The sequence below is a fragment of the Anolis sagrei genome, chromosome 3, assembly GCF_037176765.1.
Source record: "Anolis sagrei isolate rAnoSag1 chromosome 3, rAnoSag1.mat, whole genome shotgun sequence".
Lineage (NCBI taxonomy): Eukaryota > Metazoa > Chordata > Lepidosauria > Squamata > Dactyloidae > Anolis > Anolis sagrei.
In genome coordinates, this window is record NC_090023.1 from 250,695,709 (window position 1) to 250,714,030 (window position 18,322).

Below are 18,322 nucleotides of genomic sequence, written 5' to 3' on the forward strand. Positions count from 1 at the left end.
TCAAGAGTGCCCCTGGGCAAAATCAACTATACTGCAAATGCTTACTTTGCGTAATGGGTTGAGCCGCCCCTGCTTACAATCAAAAAGCATTCTGAACTCCACCAATGATGGAATTGAACCAAACTTGGCACACAGTTCCCCCATGACCAACAGAAAATACTGGAAGGGTTTGGTGGGCAGTGTCCTTTGGTTTTGGAGTTGTAGTTCATCTACATCCACTGTGGACTCAAACAATGATGGATCTGGACCAAACTCTACATGAATACTCAATATGCCCAAATGTGGGCATTGGTGGAGTTTGGGGAAAATAGAATCTTGACATTTGGGAGTTGTAGTTGCTGGGATTTATAGTTCACCTACAATCACAGAGCATTCTGAACCCTACCAACGATAGAATTGGGCCAAACCTCCCACACAGAACCCCCATGTGAGCCACAGCAACGCGTGGCAGGGCACAGCTAGTAAATAAAATAAATGAATAGTCTGCAGTGCCTTTATTTCAGAGGAAGGAACCGGTATTCCTTGCCTAAGACAACCTTGTGGGATTCAGAGGCGCCCCAGAGGAGGAGAGGCTCTGCCCTCCCGCGACCTAATTGTGGGCGGGGCCAGGACACGGAGAGCCCTTTGATTGGCTCAACGGGGGGCTTTAAAAGGACGAGGAGGCGGCTGCTGCCTTGAATGGGAGGCGGGGCTGGGTGTCCGCCTGTTGCTCTCGCGGAAGAGGAGGCGGAGGCAGCGCCGCGTGGGAGCCTAGAAAGCGGGCACCGGGTCTCCCTGCTCTCCACTTGCCGCAGGAGCAGCAGCGGAGCGTGCCTTGGTCTCCCTCCTCTGCCTCTTTGGCTCAGCCCCCCCTCCCTGTGCGGATGCTCCGTGCCCGAAGCGGAACAGCACCCCCCAAATTCGATGCCAGTCCCTTCTCGGTCAACCTGGCCCCGGGCGCTGAACTTCCCGCCCCGCTCCGTCCTCTTCTTCGGCTCCCGAGATGAGTCTCATCAGAGCGTGGCTTCTGTGGAGCGTTGCTAGCCTGGTGGCCGCGGGGCCACTTCACCCCGGCATGTAAGTATGGAAAAGGAGGGTCCCCAAGACTAGGATCTGTCCTGTAGGGGCTTCTCAAGAAATTGACGGGGAGGAAAGAGAATACGTATTGTCGCAGACGTTTACTGGCTTGCTGTGGGTTTTCCGGGCTGTATGGCTATGCTCCAGAAGCATTCTCTCCTGACGTTTCGCCTGCATCTATAGAAGGCATCTTCAGAGGTTGTGGAAACTAGGCAAGGGAGGTTTATATATCTGTGGAATGTCCAGCGTGGGTGAAAGAACTGTTGTCTGCGTTGTTGAAGGTTTTTCGGGCTGTATAGTCAAGTTCTAGAAGCATTCTCTCCTGACGTTTTGCCTGCATCTATGGCAGGCATCTTCAGAGGTTGTGAGGTCACTTCACAACTTCTGAGGATGCCTGCCATAGATGCAGGCAAAACGTCAGGAGAGAATGCTTCTAGAACATGGCTATACAGCCCGAAAAGCCTACAACAACCCAGTGATTCCAGCCATGAAAGCCTTCGACAATAAGTGGAACTTTTATCTGCTTGATGTTTTTCCCACAAATATGATAGGTATGCAGAGAGGTCAGTTTCCAACAGACCTCACAACCTCCAAGGATGCCTGCCTTAGATGTGGGTGGAACGTCAGGAGAGAATGCTTCTGGAACATGGCCACTCAGCCCTGAAAACACACAGCAACCCAGAGAGAATACGATTTGAACCCCTTTCGTTCTCAATTTGAACCAAATTCTCCTTTGGATTGTATCCTTCACCTTGCTAGTTGGGTGTCTGTGTCTTCAAATCACCCACCTCTGTGAATTTTATAGGGTTTTCTTAGAGAAGGAATACTCAGAAGTGGTTTTATCAATTCCTTCCCCTATATTGTACTTTTTGTTGTCAGTCTCCCATCCTAGTACGAACCAGAGTTGTCCCTGCTTAGCTTCCACGCTCCAAGGGACACATGCCTATGAATTTGATTGGGAGTCCATAAGGAAGGAACACTCAGAGGTGTTTTGCCAATTCCTTTTCTCTGTGCTCATCAAATACTGAGCCTGTATACCAGTATTTCTCAACCTTTGTAATGCCCTGACCTTTTAATATGGTTCCTCATGTTGTGGTGGCCCCCAAACATAACATCATTTTCATGAATCGTATGTATGAATTGTAATGCAAATATCCAATATACAGGAAGTATTTTCATTCACTGGATCAAACTTGGCACAAATACTCAATATGCCAAAATGTGAACACTGGTGGAGTTTGGGAAAAATAGACCTTGACATTTGGGAGTTGTAGTTGCTGGGATTTATAGTTCACTTACAATCAAAGAGCATTCTGAATCTCACCAAAGATAGAATTGGGCCAAACATCCCACACAGAACCCCCATGACTAACAGAAAATACTGTGTTTTTTATGGTCTTTGGCAACCCCTTTGACACCCCCCTTGTGATCCCCAGGTTGAGAAATGCTGCAGGTTAAACTGCCAGCTACAGAAAATCTTGCCGACTGGAATGTTGGCAGTTGAACACGCAGGTTGGGGTGAGCACCCACTTTCAGCCCTAGCTTCTGCTTAACTGACAGTTTGAAAACAGCAATGTGAGTAGATAAATAGGTACTGCTGTGGCAGGGAGGTAAAAGGCAGCCCTGAAGACATGCTGTCAATTGGATCAGGAAGCCATCCATGGGCAGCAGGTTTCTCAGTGTGGAAAAATAGAACAACAGCACCTCCCCATGGCTGAGTCAAGCACAGCCTCCAGATGCCAGGAATGAAAAAGAGGGAAGCTCTGCCTCTGTCTGTATATCGTCTGTCTTTGTTAATTGTATAACGGCATTGAATGTTTGCCAAGGTATATGTTCTGTAATCTGCTCTGAGTCCCCTCAAGGAGATAGAGTGGAATATAAAAAAAAAATGATGATGATGATGATTATTATTATTATTGTCAGTCATTCTCCCCTCCGAGTCTTAGCCAGAGCTGGCCTTGTTTAGTTTCACAAATCAGAGGAATGTGGTGTGTTCAGGTGATACCCATGCTAGTTATCTAGATTTTGTTGCTAATATACTTGCATAGAATGCCTGCTTTTTCTTCCGTCTGAATGACATGCATTGATATGAAGTCTGTAAGCATAAGAAGTGAAGATGCAGCTACAGCAGGTGACCCCTTTCTGCCCTGTGGCAGGTGAGAGCTTTTTCTCTTCTCCTCTCCTGACTGGTACTGGCTTTCTCAGAGAGACATTAGGAGAGGATTCTTAAATATCTGTTCTTTACAAATGCCAAAGAATGAACCTGGGAACTTCTGCTTGAGCAGGAAAAACAGAACGAGTTAAAAAAAAACTCCCTGTTAAGGTTAATCTGTGCCTTTTTAAAAAAAAAATGGGATCATGTCCCATGGAGTCTGTCTATTTAGGGTTTGAGAGTTGGAGTACACTTTTGCAAACCAGAGTTGGAATCACTGCTTAGGAATAGAAATCCAGAGGGTGACCTTAGACAAATCATATTCTCTCAGCCTCAGATGGGGAGGCAAAGGTAACTTCCCTCCCCCAAAAATTCTTACCAAGAGGATCTGATGGTATCTGATGCCCTTAAGGTTGTTTACAAGTTGGAAATGATTCGAAGGCATAGAACAACAACAGCAGAAAACAAAAATGGCACTCCAGATAGCTCAAGGGAATACAATTTGAATAAAAGCAAATATGGTTAAGTCGAAAGATAGATGAACAGTGCAGTTTATATATCAATAAAACCAGCAGCTCCCAAATGGTTAAGACTCCTTTCAGTATGACCATTTCTCCATAAACTGGGTACACGATTTAGGGTTTTTTCTATGTATGTGTGTGTGTGGTGTGAGAGAATTGCCCAGGGAACACCTGGGTGTTTTACCATCCTGTAGGAGGCTTCTCTCATGTCCCTGCAAGGGAAGCCGGAGCTGACAGATGGGAGCTCACCCTGCTCCCTGGACTTGAACCGCCGACCTTTTGGTCAGCAGTCCTGTCGGCACAAGGGTTTAACCCATTGCACCACTTAGGGCTCCTTAGCAAGATTTAGTAAATTTTACTTTTCTTCCCATTTTAAGCATTTCTCAAGTGAAGTAGTTAAGGCAATACACTATTCCATCGCCCTCTAAATATTGTTACTCTGGAGTCTCATTGACTGTTTGACTCGCTGATGGAATTCAAAACCATTCTGCAGAAGACAAAATTTGCATGGAAGCAACTGCATGTATCTGTGTGTGTGTTGTTGTATTATTGCTGTGAGGGCTGATAGAGTATGTAGTTGTGTGTCGTTCCCCCCACGGCTGATGTCTTTGTTGTACAGTAATCATATGGGAAATTGCCATGGTTTTCAACCTTGGGAGCCAATGTAGTGTGGTTTACTTCTGAGTCAACATGTAGAAGTGCACTGTTCATCTCTTCATAAAGAAGAGCATGGATTTGGAACATCACCACTTGTGCAACATGATATAAGTAATGTATCTTGATGCAAAATTGTGTTGCATTTCCCAAGCAATGACAAAGAAAATGTTTAATGTGACAGGTCCTTAGTGTATGGAAATCGTTCTTGGATTACAGCATTATAACTGATTCGCTTTCATGTGTGTGGAGATACAGACACACACACACACACACACACACACACACACACAGATGATTTTGATATTGATTCTGGAATGCAGTTAATCAAAGAAAGAGACTACAAGGAATACAAAGTTATCTCAGCAGGAAACATATAGACTCTCATGGAGTTTAGTTATATTCACAACATTCAAGGTCCTGGTGCAGACAACACAGTTTTTGACACATAAGTTATGCATATAACTTATAATTATATGCTTTAATGGTTTTTATTTATGTTTTATATTGTAATGTTGATTGTTTTTAATGGCACTTTTATGAATGCCTGACATCAAATTGTGCCAATCGGTAACCCGCCTTGAGTCGCCAAATGGCTGAAAAAGGCGGGCTCTAAATATCGTAAATAAATAAATAAAATCCCTGTCCTCTTGTGCATAAATCTCCTCCTTTTTGTGGTTGGCTGTAACCACAGTTTAGTGTTCGATGGCTTCTTGTAATCAGAATATAGCATTATATCCACACTGGCACCAGCCAAGGTTTTTCTGATGCACTTTGAGCCACGATTTCAAGGCAATCTGAGTTTCTTTTAGTCTCAATTAGTACTGGTGCAGATATAATGCTTCGAGAAGAAAGCAAGTCATGCATGGTTGGAAGATCTGCGACGTGATCCTCTCTGCCTGTTATGGGATGGATGCTGGGAACCCTGATTTTGTACTGTATAAGAGGAATAAAAGGACTGAACTGCTGTTAGATAATCTCAGCTAGTGTTTCACACTGGGAGTGGTGACTTGACAAGAATGAAGGATTGGGAAGGGTTTAATTATATTGCATTAATTAATCGGAGTCAAAAAGGGTGGCTTTGTGCCTGCTGAGTGAAGTGCCTTGCCCATTCTCGTGTCTTCTATAACGGTTGAGTGACACTGTCTAGTCTGTTCTGCAGCCTACAATTGGGGTCAGCCCCATGGCAAAAAAGTTTAATTGGATTTCTTTTCCTTGACAGCTGCTTTGTGCAATAGTTGCAGACTCCGGGTCTCCAGGGGTTATTAAACAGAGAAGCGATTAGTGAGATGTGCAGTCCCTGGGTGGGGTGTGGAAAGGGAACAGCATAGTGGTACCAGCATGTTACAACCACTGTTTTCTGCATTATTCAAAGGAGCTTTTTCAGGGCATGTTCACAGGCTCTCAGCCTGCCATTCCCAGTTGCCATTTGATGAATTGTAGCAGGTCATATCCCCTTGGAGTATCACCTGTCTCCTCATATTTTATTTAAGGGGCCAGTACCCAAACCATTCAATTAGAATTTGGGTAACTGCTTCAGCTTTTTATGCAGGGTGGGATGTCTCCACAGGGGGTGGAAATATCAGTAGGCTTTGATCTTACATGATAGAACCATAGCATCTTAGAGTCTGAAGGGGCTGCAAAGGACATCTTGTCCAACCCTTGCCATGCAGAAATGCACATCTAAGGTCTTGGGAATGGCAGCTTGATGAAGTATGGATACTCTTTGGCAGAAAAGGCTAAAGACCTTGCAGAACTACAACCCTTGGGATTCTATAGCACTGAACCATAACCATTAAAGTGGTGTCAAACTGCATTAATTCTACTATGTAGATGCATCCTAGGTCACAGATCCATCTAAGATGGCTCTCAACAGAGACAATTTGTGACAGGCACATCATATTATGCATGCATAGGCAAGAACAATGACATTTGCATTCTATATATATTAGCATTCTACAATAAGAGACCACCCCTCTTATTTTTAAAGAAAACCTTATATTACAGAACACACACACACACACACACACATATATAGCCCCCCCCTAGTGGTGCAGCAGGTTAAACCGGCGAGCTGCTGAACCTGCCGACCGAAAGGTTGGTGGTTTGAATCCAGGAAACGGGGTGAGCTCCTGCTGTTAGGCCCAGCTTCTGCCAACCTAGCAGTTCGAAAACATGCAATGTGAGTAGTTCAATAGGTCCCACATCTATGGGAAGCTAATGGCACTCCATGCAGTCATGCTGGCCACATGACCTTGGAGGTGTCTTTGGACAAGCTGGCTCCTCAGCTAAGAAATGGAGATGAGCCCCACTCCAGAGTTGAACATGACTAGATTTGATGTCAGGAGAAACCGTTACCATATGTGTGTGTGTGTGTGTGTGTGTGGCTGCAAGGGCTTTTAATAGAGTGCAGTTTTGTTGACTTTTTTCTTTCCTATTTTTCATTATTTGTTTTTAAAAAGAATTTAATTCAGCAGATAGTTTAATTGCATTTTAACAATAGTGTGTTATATGGCTTTTTATGCCTTCTGTGTTTTCATCTGTATCTGTTTCCATTTTTATAGGACATGTTAAGGGCATATTTTGAAGCAATGGATAATTTTTTTCATGCTCAACCACATATCCTTGCATGATAAACATATTTACAAAAAAAGTCCTGTTAATTTTAGTTTTCAATTTAGTACAGATCTCTGTAATAAAAATTCATCAAGGAGGAAAGGAAGCATGAAAGAAAACAAAAAATAAGGAGAAAGTGTTACACAGACTAAGATATTGTCTCCAACTTTATCTTCCCCAAAAGGGACAACATTTTTCTTTTAGTTTAATTGGTTTTTAATAATAAATTCCTGCTTGATCTTGTACAAAACACTACCTTCATGACATTTTGTAGCAAACTGATTCAATTTTTTAAGGGGATAGAGAGAAATCTCCACTATTGGAATTTTAATTGGTTTCAATAAATTATCAATTCATTTCAATTTTGTCCTCATCTACAACTACTTTTGGATAATTCAAAAGCATTCTAAGTGCTTTCATTGCAAATTTATAACCCATTATTTGTTTTATTGTGACTGTTTGTAACTTTAAAAGTCCTGTTAAAGTAGCCCCCTTTCTCTTCCCTTTTGAGTCAGATAAAAGCCTTGTATTTGAGTGACACATAGACTAATGTATAAATCAACCTCTTGTATAAGTCAAAGGCATGTTTTGAGGTCAAAATTATGGATTTTGATACGAACTATGGAAACAGAAAAGCACAAATGCTGTCTCAGGGGATCAGCCACTCATTTTCCCCATAGGAATTAAAGATGGCCAGAAGTAGTGCCACAACAGAAAGACTCAAGGAGAACCGTGCTTAATCATAGAATCATTGAGTTGGAACAGACCTCGTGAGCCATTCAGTCCAACCTCCTGTCAAGAAGCAGGAAAGTGGCATTCAAAGCACCCTTGACAGATGACCTTTTAGGTTTTCCAAGAGTGAACTAATTTCTTCCCTTTCACCATTCTCCTCATAGAGGGATGATTCCTTTCTTGATAAAGAAACAAATCATCTTTTCTTGTCAAGACATTGACCTGTGGATAACCCAACTTTTTGGGGTTAATTTTGTGACTAAAATTTCTAGAATTATACTTGAATATGTAAGGTAATTGCCTGGTTAACCTAGATCAGAGTTGGAATCACTTGACCCTTCAAATGCTGTTGGTCTGCAGCTGCTAGCCAGAGTATAGAATTATGAGGAAGGTTTGGAGCTGCAAATAAGAGTACTGCATGATTCCCATTCTTGCCATGGATGGTGAGGGATTTCACACACACAATCATAGATTTGGAAGGGCTCTCATGGGGTATCAAGTCCACCCCCCCTTTCAATTCATAATCTTCAACTGCAGGTAGCTGTTCAGCCTCTTTTTTGAAGACAACTAGAAGAGGAGACCCCACCAACTTTCTGGGCCATTGGTTCCATTGACTATGCTTATTGTAAGATGTTACTTCTAATGTTGTCTCAAAATCTTCCCTCCTGTAATTTAAAACCATTAGACCTGGTCCTACACTCCTGAGGTAGCAGAGAAAAGGCCCATGACATTCTCTCTGTGACAATCCTTGAGGTGTTAAAAATAGAATCATGTCACTCCACAATCTTTTCTTCACCAAACTGAGTATGCGTAGCTCCTTATAGGTTTATTTTCCATAGTTCTTATCATTCTGATTCTCCTTCTATGAAAGTGCTTCAACTTTTACATCCTTAAAATGAGTTGCTCAGAATCAAATGCAAATCAAATGAGACCCAAGCAGTGGAAAATGTATTGAGACCATTACTTCCCTCAACATAGGTGAGCATATGGAATTGTTCGAAGACCTGCTGCCTGATTTCTTCACCAAGAAGGGAAACCAAACAAGCTTCTTAAGAGAGGGACAGATATCTCCACTTTTTCTCTACCAAGCCCCGACTGGTTGGTCAAATTGTTTGTGAGCCACCAACTTTTGTAGGTGAGCCAATGTGGTACAGTGATCTGAATCGAACTAGGACTGTAAGAGACCAGTATTCAAATCTCCACTCACCTGTGGAAATCCATGTTTTGGCTCATCCAGTTACTTTGATTCAATAATAATAATAAATAACTGCAAAGGCTCTGGCATAAACCAGTACAGGTGGTCCCAGTGGTCATTGGCACATGGGTGCCATGCCAAAAGATCTCAGTTGGCATTTGGAAAGAATAAACATTGACAAAATCATGATCTGTCAACTGCAAAAGGCCATCTTACTTGGATCTGCACGCATCATTCGAAAATACATCACACAGTCCTAGACGCTTGGGAAGTGTTCAATTTGTGATTTTGTGATATGAAATACCGCATATAGATCTCATTTGCTGTGACATACTGAGTTTTTGTGTCGGTATAATAATAATAAATTTATCATGTCAGAAGCAAATTGTGGGTACAGTTATAATGTATTTAAAAATACAAACAAAGTTAGGCCACCCTCCAGAACCAGAGATGCCTTTACCTTTATCTGTGTATTTGTGTTTCATTGTTTCAAGGCATTGAATGTTTGTCTTGTGTCTGTATATGCTGGAATCTGCCCCGAGTCCCCTCGGAGATAGGGCGGAATACAAATAAAGTGTTGTTGTTGTTAGTGTTGTTAAAAACTTGGCATTATGCTAAATGTCTTTTGACCAAAAGCTGGCCACTTGGAGTGCCTCTGATATCGCTATAAGAAGGTCCTCCATTATGCATGTGGAAGAGCTCAGGTTGCATTGTAGTAGCTGGTCTGTGGTTTGCTCTTCTCCGCACTTGTATGTCATGGACTCCACTTTGTAACCCCATTTCTTAAGGTTAGCCTATAATAATAATATTAATATTATTATTATTAATAATAGAATAATAATATTAATAATATAAATGGTGAATTTTGTGTGAGTTACCAGGAAAAAGCAGTGTCAAATTTGCCTTACATTTCTCAAAAGTTAAAAGCGATTTGAAGGCACACAAGGACAGCATTTGTAGTCAGATTTACAAGGCTGATGTCAGAATAAAGCAGGAAAGTGGTAGGTAGAAAAAGTGTGCATGTGTGTTTATTTAGAGGGAGAAAAAGACAGACAAGCAATAAACTTGTTCTGGTTAAAGTTGTGGATTGCACATAGAAGATGCATCTTGTCACCACTAAGCCATAAAACTCAGTAGGTGACCATGAGTCTCTCTTAGTTTCGTATTGGGTTGCCAGAGTGAAAATTATATATGGGCCTTTTAAGTTTATTGATTAAATCAAAGAAGGAATTTCAGCAGGTGTTGCTTGTTACCCAGATGCATGACAAGGAACACCTGCTGATTTTCCTTCTTCTATACAACCATTTTAAAAGTACGGTTTTCAGTGTCTCAACCCAAATCTGGCCTCCCTCACAGAGTTGATGCAAAGATGAAGAAGAGGACCACCTTGAACTAACTGCAGGACAGATATTAAATGTAACAAATAAATAGTAAGGAAGTTGTGTAAAACTGAGGACTAATCTTCTAGGCTATTTAAGTGATATCTAAAATGATTAATCTTTTCTTTTTTGGAGGGGGTGACTAATTTGGATACTATTACAAACAATCTCTGACTGATTATCAAGTGATAATTGTATGTAGCTTGTAATTAACACATTTGAGGTGGCAACGTCTTCTTTGTTTTGCACATTGACTCACATTAAAGCTTATTTAAATATTGCCCATAGAGTGAAATGCCTCAACTGCAACAAAAATGAGCTTTCACTTAGTCTCTCTCTGTGATGAAAATGTCAAGAGATGGCTGTTAAATTCTTTAAAGATGATTGCTTTGTGCTACAACCTAAATGGTGAAGTCACAAAATTACTTTCAGTATTGCATTTTGTATTTCCAGTGGACCACACTGCATTAACTTTCCAGCAAATGTCTTTGGTGAAGTGTTCTCATTTGGAGAAAGTGGTCTAAAATGTCAAGAAAATCAGGTGTCTTGAATTGAACAGAATTGCCATGAAAAGCTTTAAGACTTTGGGAAGGACAGAGTCTGAGTTTCTGTAAGTGTTGACGAAAAGGGAACTGCTCAGAAGTGTGGTTTAAGTAGGAATAATCAGGAGAAGTCCATGAAAGCTAAGTCCTATAGTTGTAATGGACATGTCTTTGTGTGGATGCATTTAATGAGCATTGCATTTTTAAAAAGTAAATTGCAGCCACTATGTAAGCTCTTATGGTTAAGGTTTAACCCAATTTGAGGGGGGGGGGGGTGCAAAGTGTGGCCAAACCCAATCCCTTTACCCCTTCAAGTCCCACAAAATCCCCATTTAAAATAACTGGAGAAAACATCACCCAAACTAGAACAAGATGCACCAAAACATTATGGTTAAATCTGGACAGATTTCTGGGCCCTTTCTGATGGAACCCCCTTGCAAAACAAGTGAACTCAAAACAGATCCAGGGAGTGAATAAATGAGCAAAAGTGTAGGGAGAGTTAGGATCCCTTTCTAATTACTGTGGGCGGCTTCTTGCTACCTCCTTCCTGTAGTTATTTATATGGTTTATTAAACATATGGATACCTTCTATTAATGTTACATCTATAACAGGATTATATTATAACCAACCATATTATTCGCATGTGTGCCTGACTGCAAGATGGGATATAATCAGAAGCTGCCTCCAAAGACCCTTACTGAGCATGGATGGCAAAACAGAGAAGAGGAAAGCAGATAAGCTTGGCATACCAGTTGCCTCCAGTGTATTGAGCATTCAAGTGGACTGTAGAAAGGTCAGATGTTAAAGAACTAATGCCTCAGGAAGAATCCAGTGGGATAACTGAGATATTCCTGTACCGCTTCTCTTTTTTGGCAGCAAGAATAATTGTACAATTACAGTGAGCCTTTCGTAGATGTGCTGATGTTTGGTTCCAGGACACCCCTTTGCCCCCAATAGATACTAACATTCATGGGTGCTCATCTTATTATGTGCTATGGTGCAATAAAAAGGATATCCATAATACAAAGTGGCAAAACCATTTTACTTGTTGGATTTAAAAAATTGAGCTGTAGATGATGAAATCTATAGATACAGAATCCTTGGATATGTAGGGCCTGCTCTTACAGCATGTCACACATTCATGATATCTGAATCTTGAGATGCCTGCCTTATTCTGCTTAGTGGTGAGTCTGGTGCTTCATGAAATTAAAGTGCAGTGAACTATACAATATACTGCAAATACGGTAGATGCTACATATGATTACATGTTTAAAGTTTGCCTATTATTGTCAATTCCCTTGTTGAGGAATCTATGGCTTAGGAAAGTCATGCTAGCTGTGCATGGTAGCATACCAGAAGTGCACTGTATATACTTATGCATAAGTCTAGAAATTTTAGTCTGAAAATCAACCCAAAATTCTTGGATCAGCTTATCAGTGGATCATTGCAATTGCTGTACTTCAGCTTTTATAAAAAAGGAACCATCCCCTACTTAGAGTAGAATTCTGAAACGTGAGAGCTTGGAGAGACAACTGGAAAATATTTATTTTCATTTGCTAGGATGAAATAGTCAAATAGTGACATCCACAGACCATGCTATTTGTAGCTTGTTATCTCTGAGTTTTAAGAAGAGATCTGAAGACCTTGAAGGTTTCACACATTGTTGATGTTTTATGGAGCTTGTCTTAATTAAGCTTTAAACTAATGAGAAGCAAAGTAAACATTTAAAACTAAATATATTGGACAACAAACAAGGCGTAAAAATTCTTCCAGAATTCCAGATTCGGATATCTTTCCTGATTAAAAGATCTGGAGTATGCAAAAGTTGGTATCCACTTTATGTCCTTTTGCTTGTCTAAGAAAGATACTACATTAATGTTGTTTTTATCCTGACATAAACATAGCTTCCTTTTGCATTTTGGTTTGGTTGTTCAGGAGTCCCCTCAGAATAAGCTATTGTAGCACTTATTTTGGTGCCTTAAGATCATTTCTGACATATGGTGACCCCAAGGTGAACAAATCACATGGTTTTCTTGGAAGGAATTATCCAAAAGTTTGTCTTTCCCTTCTTCTGTGGAGAGGCAAGGACTATGGCTATATTTTAACTTCCATGATTAATTTCTATGGACTCCAGGGACTGGGTGTTTAAGGAAGAATATTTACAATTTACAGCCAGAGTGGCTAGGTGTGTCACCAAACTTCAACCCTTAGGACTCCATAGGGAGGGACCATTGGAATTAGAGTAATAGTGCTATAGTTGTGTAGTATCAATGGGTCCCAGATCTTTGGGGATTAAAACCAAACTCCAACACAGTGTTTAACATGTTTCAACCCACTTGAATTTGGACTGGAGTGTGGCTGGAATATTCTGGAATGTTTATCCTAATATTTCTCCTCAGTTGCTACATGAATGGGGCCATAGGCTATAGAATATGGGGACACAGAATTGATCTCAAGGACATGGATTCAGTTGTTATTTAGATATTTATTTTCTCCAAAACATTACAAGATAGCACATAAAGCAGGGCTCCTCAAACTAAGGCCCGGGGGCCAGATGCAGCCCTCCAAGGTCATTTACCCGGCCCTCTCTCAGGGTCAACCTAAGTCTGAAACGACTTGCAAGCACACAACAACAACAACAATGTGTAGGCATCGAATTGTGCCTTTTGTAAGCCGCCCTGAGTCCCCCCCTCGGGGGTTGAGAAGGGCAGGGTAGAAATAAATAAAATAAACAACAACAACAACAACAATCCTATCTCATCAGCCGAAAGTAGGCCCACACTCCCCATCGAAATACTAATAAGCTTATATTTGTTTAAATTGTTCTTCATTTTAATTATTGTATTGTTTTAAAGTGGTTTTGCCCTACAAATAAGATACGTGCAGTGTGCATAGGAATTCATGTTTGTTTGTTTTTTAAAATTATAATCCAGCCCTCTAACAGTTTGAGGGACTGCGACCTGGCCCTCTGTTTAAAAAGTTTGAGGACTTCTGACATAAAGGAAGGAACTCAAAACATTTTATGCTGATAGTGTTGAGTTCATGTGTATGGTACTTTTACCTCACCTTCTAAGCAAACATTAGTTACAACAACAAAAAAACCCCTCAAACTGTTACTTGAGGGTGTAATACAGAGGGCACTAGGCAAAAAAGAAGCATTTTGATTTTAGCAGAAGATTATATGTATCCAGATGTTTTCTGTAGATAAATGTAAACATTTTTTGTCAGTGTTACCTTAATGCATAGCTCTCCAAAGTTCAGGAGGTAAGCACTACTTGCCATGAAAAGATGATTTTGGAATGTATTGGGAAAATAAACACTTGCCAGAGCCATGCATACAATTTTTACTTATGATGGAGCTTCTTATTGAGTTTCTACATAAACAAGATAACTGCCTGCCTAATGTTGGAAAGGGTTGCAGAATACGAAAAGTTCTCACAAAACACCCTTGGCCAAAAGAGTAGAGTTTCTAATTCAGTATCCTCTTTCATGAACTCCAGTGCACATGCAGTGTTCCCATTCACTTTGGTGGAAATACTACCTTGATTAGAATGAATGAATAATCACTGGATTCTGGACTAGGGTGAGCCACAGTTGTCGGGAGGATGAGAGTGTTGTCCCCAATATGAATCCTATTCCCACATGATGTTTTCTTTCAGTCCTCTGATTTCTGGCATTTTAGACAGCAAGACATTCAATATACACACCTAGAATGCTATCATTTATTTGCATTCTCAGTAACTCTGCCAGCCCCTTTTCTTTGAATGCCTAAGTTGCATTTTTAAATGTACAGTTGACATTTTAAATTACTACAATGCTAGAAATTTGGGGAGTGGAGGAAAATTTCATTGTGGAACAGCTTAATTTATTTGGTCTAGTCATTTTGCCCACCGGTTCAGCCCTGCCCTTGGATTTAGTTCAAGCAGTATGCTACTATTAGGTAATTGGTTGACCAACTGAACCCAAAGGACACTCACCAATGGCTCCTCTTTCTCGTGGAGAGAAATGCTACAGGATTCTGCACTGGGTCTAGTGATATTTAATGTTCTTTTCTATTGATAATGGCGCAGAGGGCCTGTTAATGAAATTTGCAGATCACATCAAATTAGGAAGAGCAGCTAATGCTTCATAAAACAGAACTGGAATACAACATAACCTTAACACAGTGGTTCTCAACCTGTAGTTCCCCAGGTGTTTTGGCCTACAACTCCCAGAAATCCCAGCCAGTTTACCAGCTATTAGGATTTCTGGGAGTTGAAGGCCAAAACATCTGGGGACTCACAGGTTGAGAACCACTGCCTTAACAAATTGGAAACCTGAGCAAAAACTAACAGTGTATTTCAACTTGAAGGAAGAAAGTGAAATAAGATGAATAACAGCTGGCTTGCTAACAGCTCATGTGAAAGTGATCTAGGAGTCTTAATAGATCATAAGTTGAACATGAGAAAACAGTGTGATACAGCAGATAAAAAAGCCAATTAAATTCTAGGCTGCACCAAAAGGTATAGTTTCCAGATCAAGGAAAGATCTAATCTGCTTTGGTCATGCCTCACCTGAAATTCTGAGTCCAGTTCTGGGCACCAGAATTTAATAAATGATATTGGCAAGCTGAGTGTGTCCAGAAGAGGGTTACCTAAACATCTGGAAGACAAGCCTTATGAGAAGTGGTTTGATGAGTCTGGGTATGTTTAATCTAGAAAACAAGTTTTTGAGGTGACATGCAGCCATGTTTAAATATTTGAAAGGATGTCATATTGAAGATGAAACACGCTTGTTTTCTGGCAGTGAATTCAAACTGTAGAGAAAGCAACTCCACCAAAAAATTAAGAAGAATTTCCTGATGGTAAGAACTGTTCAGTAGTGGAATACATTGCCTTGAAGTGTGATTGATTCCCTTTTCCTGGAAGTTTTCAACTGGCTGGATGGCCATCTATTGGAGTGCTTTGATTGTGTATGTCTGCATGGCAGGGGACTGAATGGGATGGGTGTCTTTGAGTCTCTTTCAACTCAGTTTGCATTCTATGAGCATCCCGAGTGATAGGAATCCTAGGCTAAAACTAAGTGTTGTCTTTGTCAAAAGCAATTGCCAGTTATGTCTGGAATGAGACAAACAGAAATATGGACCATCTGACGCCATTCCTGCACATCTCCAAAGTTGTGTGTCATTGTGATGTGTCGTTTTAATTCAACCTTTTCTCACAATATTCTAGGCCAAATGTGTGTCCTGAACAAGAATTGGCAATGGTGGGACATCGTCAGCCATGTGTTCAAGCCTTCACCCGTATGATGAAGATGTGGAAACAGGACTGTGCAGTGGAAAGATGGTGCTTACGTTATGAGAGAAGGTAATGTTATTTTTTTTAATTTGAGGAAAGCAATATTCCCTTTATATTCTGCTCTGCTCAGGCCTCGAATGGAGTGGTTGCCTCATTTTAAGAAGAATAGAGGCAAATTGGAGCAGATTCAGAGGACAACAAAAAGTTTCTACAGGTTCCTCAATAATTTACTTAGTGACTCCAGATCTGCTCTTTACCTCCTTTACTCAACATTCCTAGGATTTTGTGACAGATTAATGGACAGTACGGTTCTCAAAAGACAGAAAGTTTGATAACTACTGCAGTGCAGTTGGTATTTTATTTGTTGTATGCTATATATAAACTAGAACTCCTGTCTTAACAGCAGATCCAGTACTGTTTTATGTAGTGCTTCCTTACTCTTCTTTCTTTCTTTCTTTCTTTCTTTCTATTAAAGGACAAGCTATTATACCATATATAAGCAATCATACAGTATGGAACATCACACGGTCTTTAAGTGTTGCCCTGGGTGGCGTAGAAAGAATGATGATGAAGCTGGATGTCTTCACCGTAAGTTGTGATTGTTGAATGTTGGGGCTGCTTGGCTGGTAATGCTGGAGGACTTTCGGGGACTGGTGGGGCCTTCGGAGTTTGCAGATAAGAATTGTGGCAAACTTTTAAAAAAAGGTTGTAATTTTTAATAGTATTTTTAGGATTCCCTAATGGTGTTGTCAATTTTTTATGCTATTTTAGCTTTTATGTTTAAATAGAAATTTCATTTAATAATATTTTAATTTCTGTCTAAACAATTTCTTAAATTATATTATACTTTTAGTATGTAGTATGTCACCTTGGACCCTGTATTAGGAGAAAAATGAAATATAATGTAAATAAATATTTTTATTACGGTTTTAACTGTATAGTTAACATTTGTACTTTTGTCTGAACTCATATTGTAAGTCATCTTAAGTATTAGGCTGTAGAAAAGTGAGATAGAAATTGAGGTGCTCATTAACTTAGTGGTGATGATAGGTTACAGGAAATGATTGATAATGGCAATGGTGATTTTCTATATTTTTTTGGTGAAACAGTTGTGTTTTGTAAATAACAATTGCTTTTCCTGTTGTGTCTCTATTCCTTCTCTTTAGCTGTATGCTCTGTAGGCATTTGCTTCAATGGAGGAAAATGCTCTGAAGGAATTTCTCCAGTGTGCCAGTGTTCATTAGGATTTGAGGGGCCACGCTGCCAATACGGTAAGTGAAAGGATTAATATTGTTCTGCATGTATTCTAGCAATATGGTAATACTTATTTAATTACATTTTATTTCTCTACTACCAGGAAAGAATAACATTATCTATACTCAGCAATGCCATGTTCAGGAATCTTGGGAGTGTTCTGAATCAATGAATGGTGCACTGAGCTTATGCAAAATGATTGTCTGGTGTTGAGAAGACTTGCTAGGATATGCAGGCTTGCAGGCTGCAGTGATTGCATGCCCCATTTCCACAGTCAGACCTCCAACATATTTTCTGATGTATTGTAGTCTGCAAGTGATCATCTGGGATCTGCCAAAAGTCACTTTGTATAGTCATCTGCCAGCCTTGGTTCATCCCCCCCCCCCCCCAACTAGTTTGTGGATTTATGATAGTGAAAGAGCTTGTCTATTATAAATTGTAGGTCTGAGGACTAGATTCTGAATCTGAACTTCGATACTGTTGCTTGTAAGAATAGGAGGGTTGCTTGATGTACCCATGGACAACTTTCTTCAGCAAAAGCCTAATGACATGGAGGCATAATTGACATTAGTATGATTTTCATTCCTGTAAATGTAGAGACGAAATGGCATCAGAAATCACTAAGAGTAATGTTGTCCGCATAGTTAGATTCAGCATAGCTGAGTGCAGTAGCTTTTGCAATGGGGCAGTGTTTCTCAAACTCTTCTCCTCCAGGTGTTGTGGACTTCAAATCCCAGAAATCCCAGCTAGTTTACTAGCTGTTAGGAATTGTGGCAGCTGAAGTTCAAAACATCTGGAGGGGCAGAGTTTGAGAAACACTGCACTGGAGAATGCAGACATTGTGTTAGAGTTACACAAATGGAGTTATGTTTGCAATGATACGTGCCCAGTGTCTACTTCAGCAGTAGCTCTGAGGAAAGAAATACCAGTAGGATCTGAGCCGC

The 18,322-nt window shown here is 40.5% G+C and overlaps 1 protein-coding gene across 11 annotated transcripts in view; it reads left to right on the plus strand.

Annotated features, from left to right (window-relative positions):
• The first annotated feature begins 692 nt into the window (after positions 1 to 692).
• LOC132770524 (multiple epidermal growth factor-like domains protein 6) overlaps positions 693 to 18,322 on the plus strand; it is a 267,021-nt gene continuing 249,391 nt past the window's right edge. For all 11 annotated transcript variants that reach the window (XR_010909523.1, XM_067466032.1, XM_067466033.1 and 8 more), the window contains exons 1-4: positions 693 to 1,056; positions 16,059 to 16,193; positions 16,600 to 16,712; positions 17,291 to 17,395. Coding sequence is in view for 10 of the 11 variants with exons in the window: in XM_067466032.1 (XP_067322133.1) it covers positions 983 to 1,056; positions 16,059 to 16,193; positions 16,600 to 16,712; positions 17,291 to 17,395 (427 nt within the window). In the remaining variant the exon portion in view is untranslated. The remainder of the gene's footprint in view (positions 1,057 to 16,058; positions 16,194 to 16,599; positions 16,713 to 17,290; positions 17,396 to 18,322) is intronic.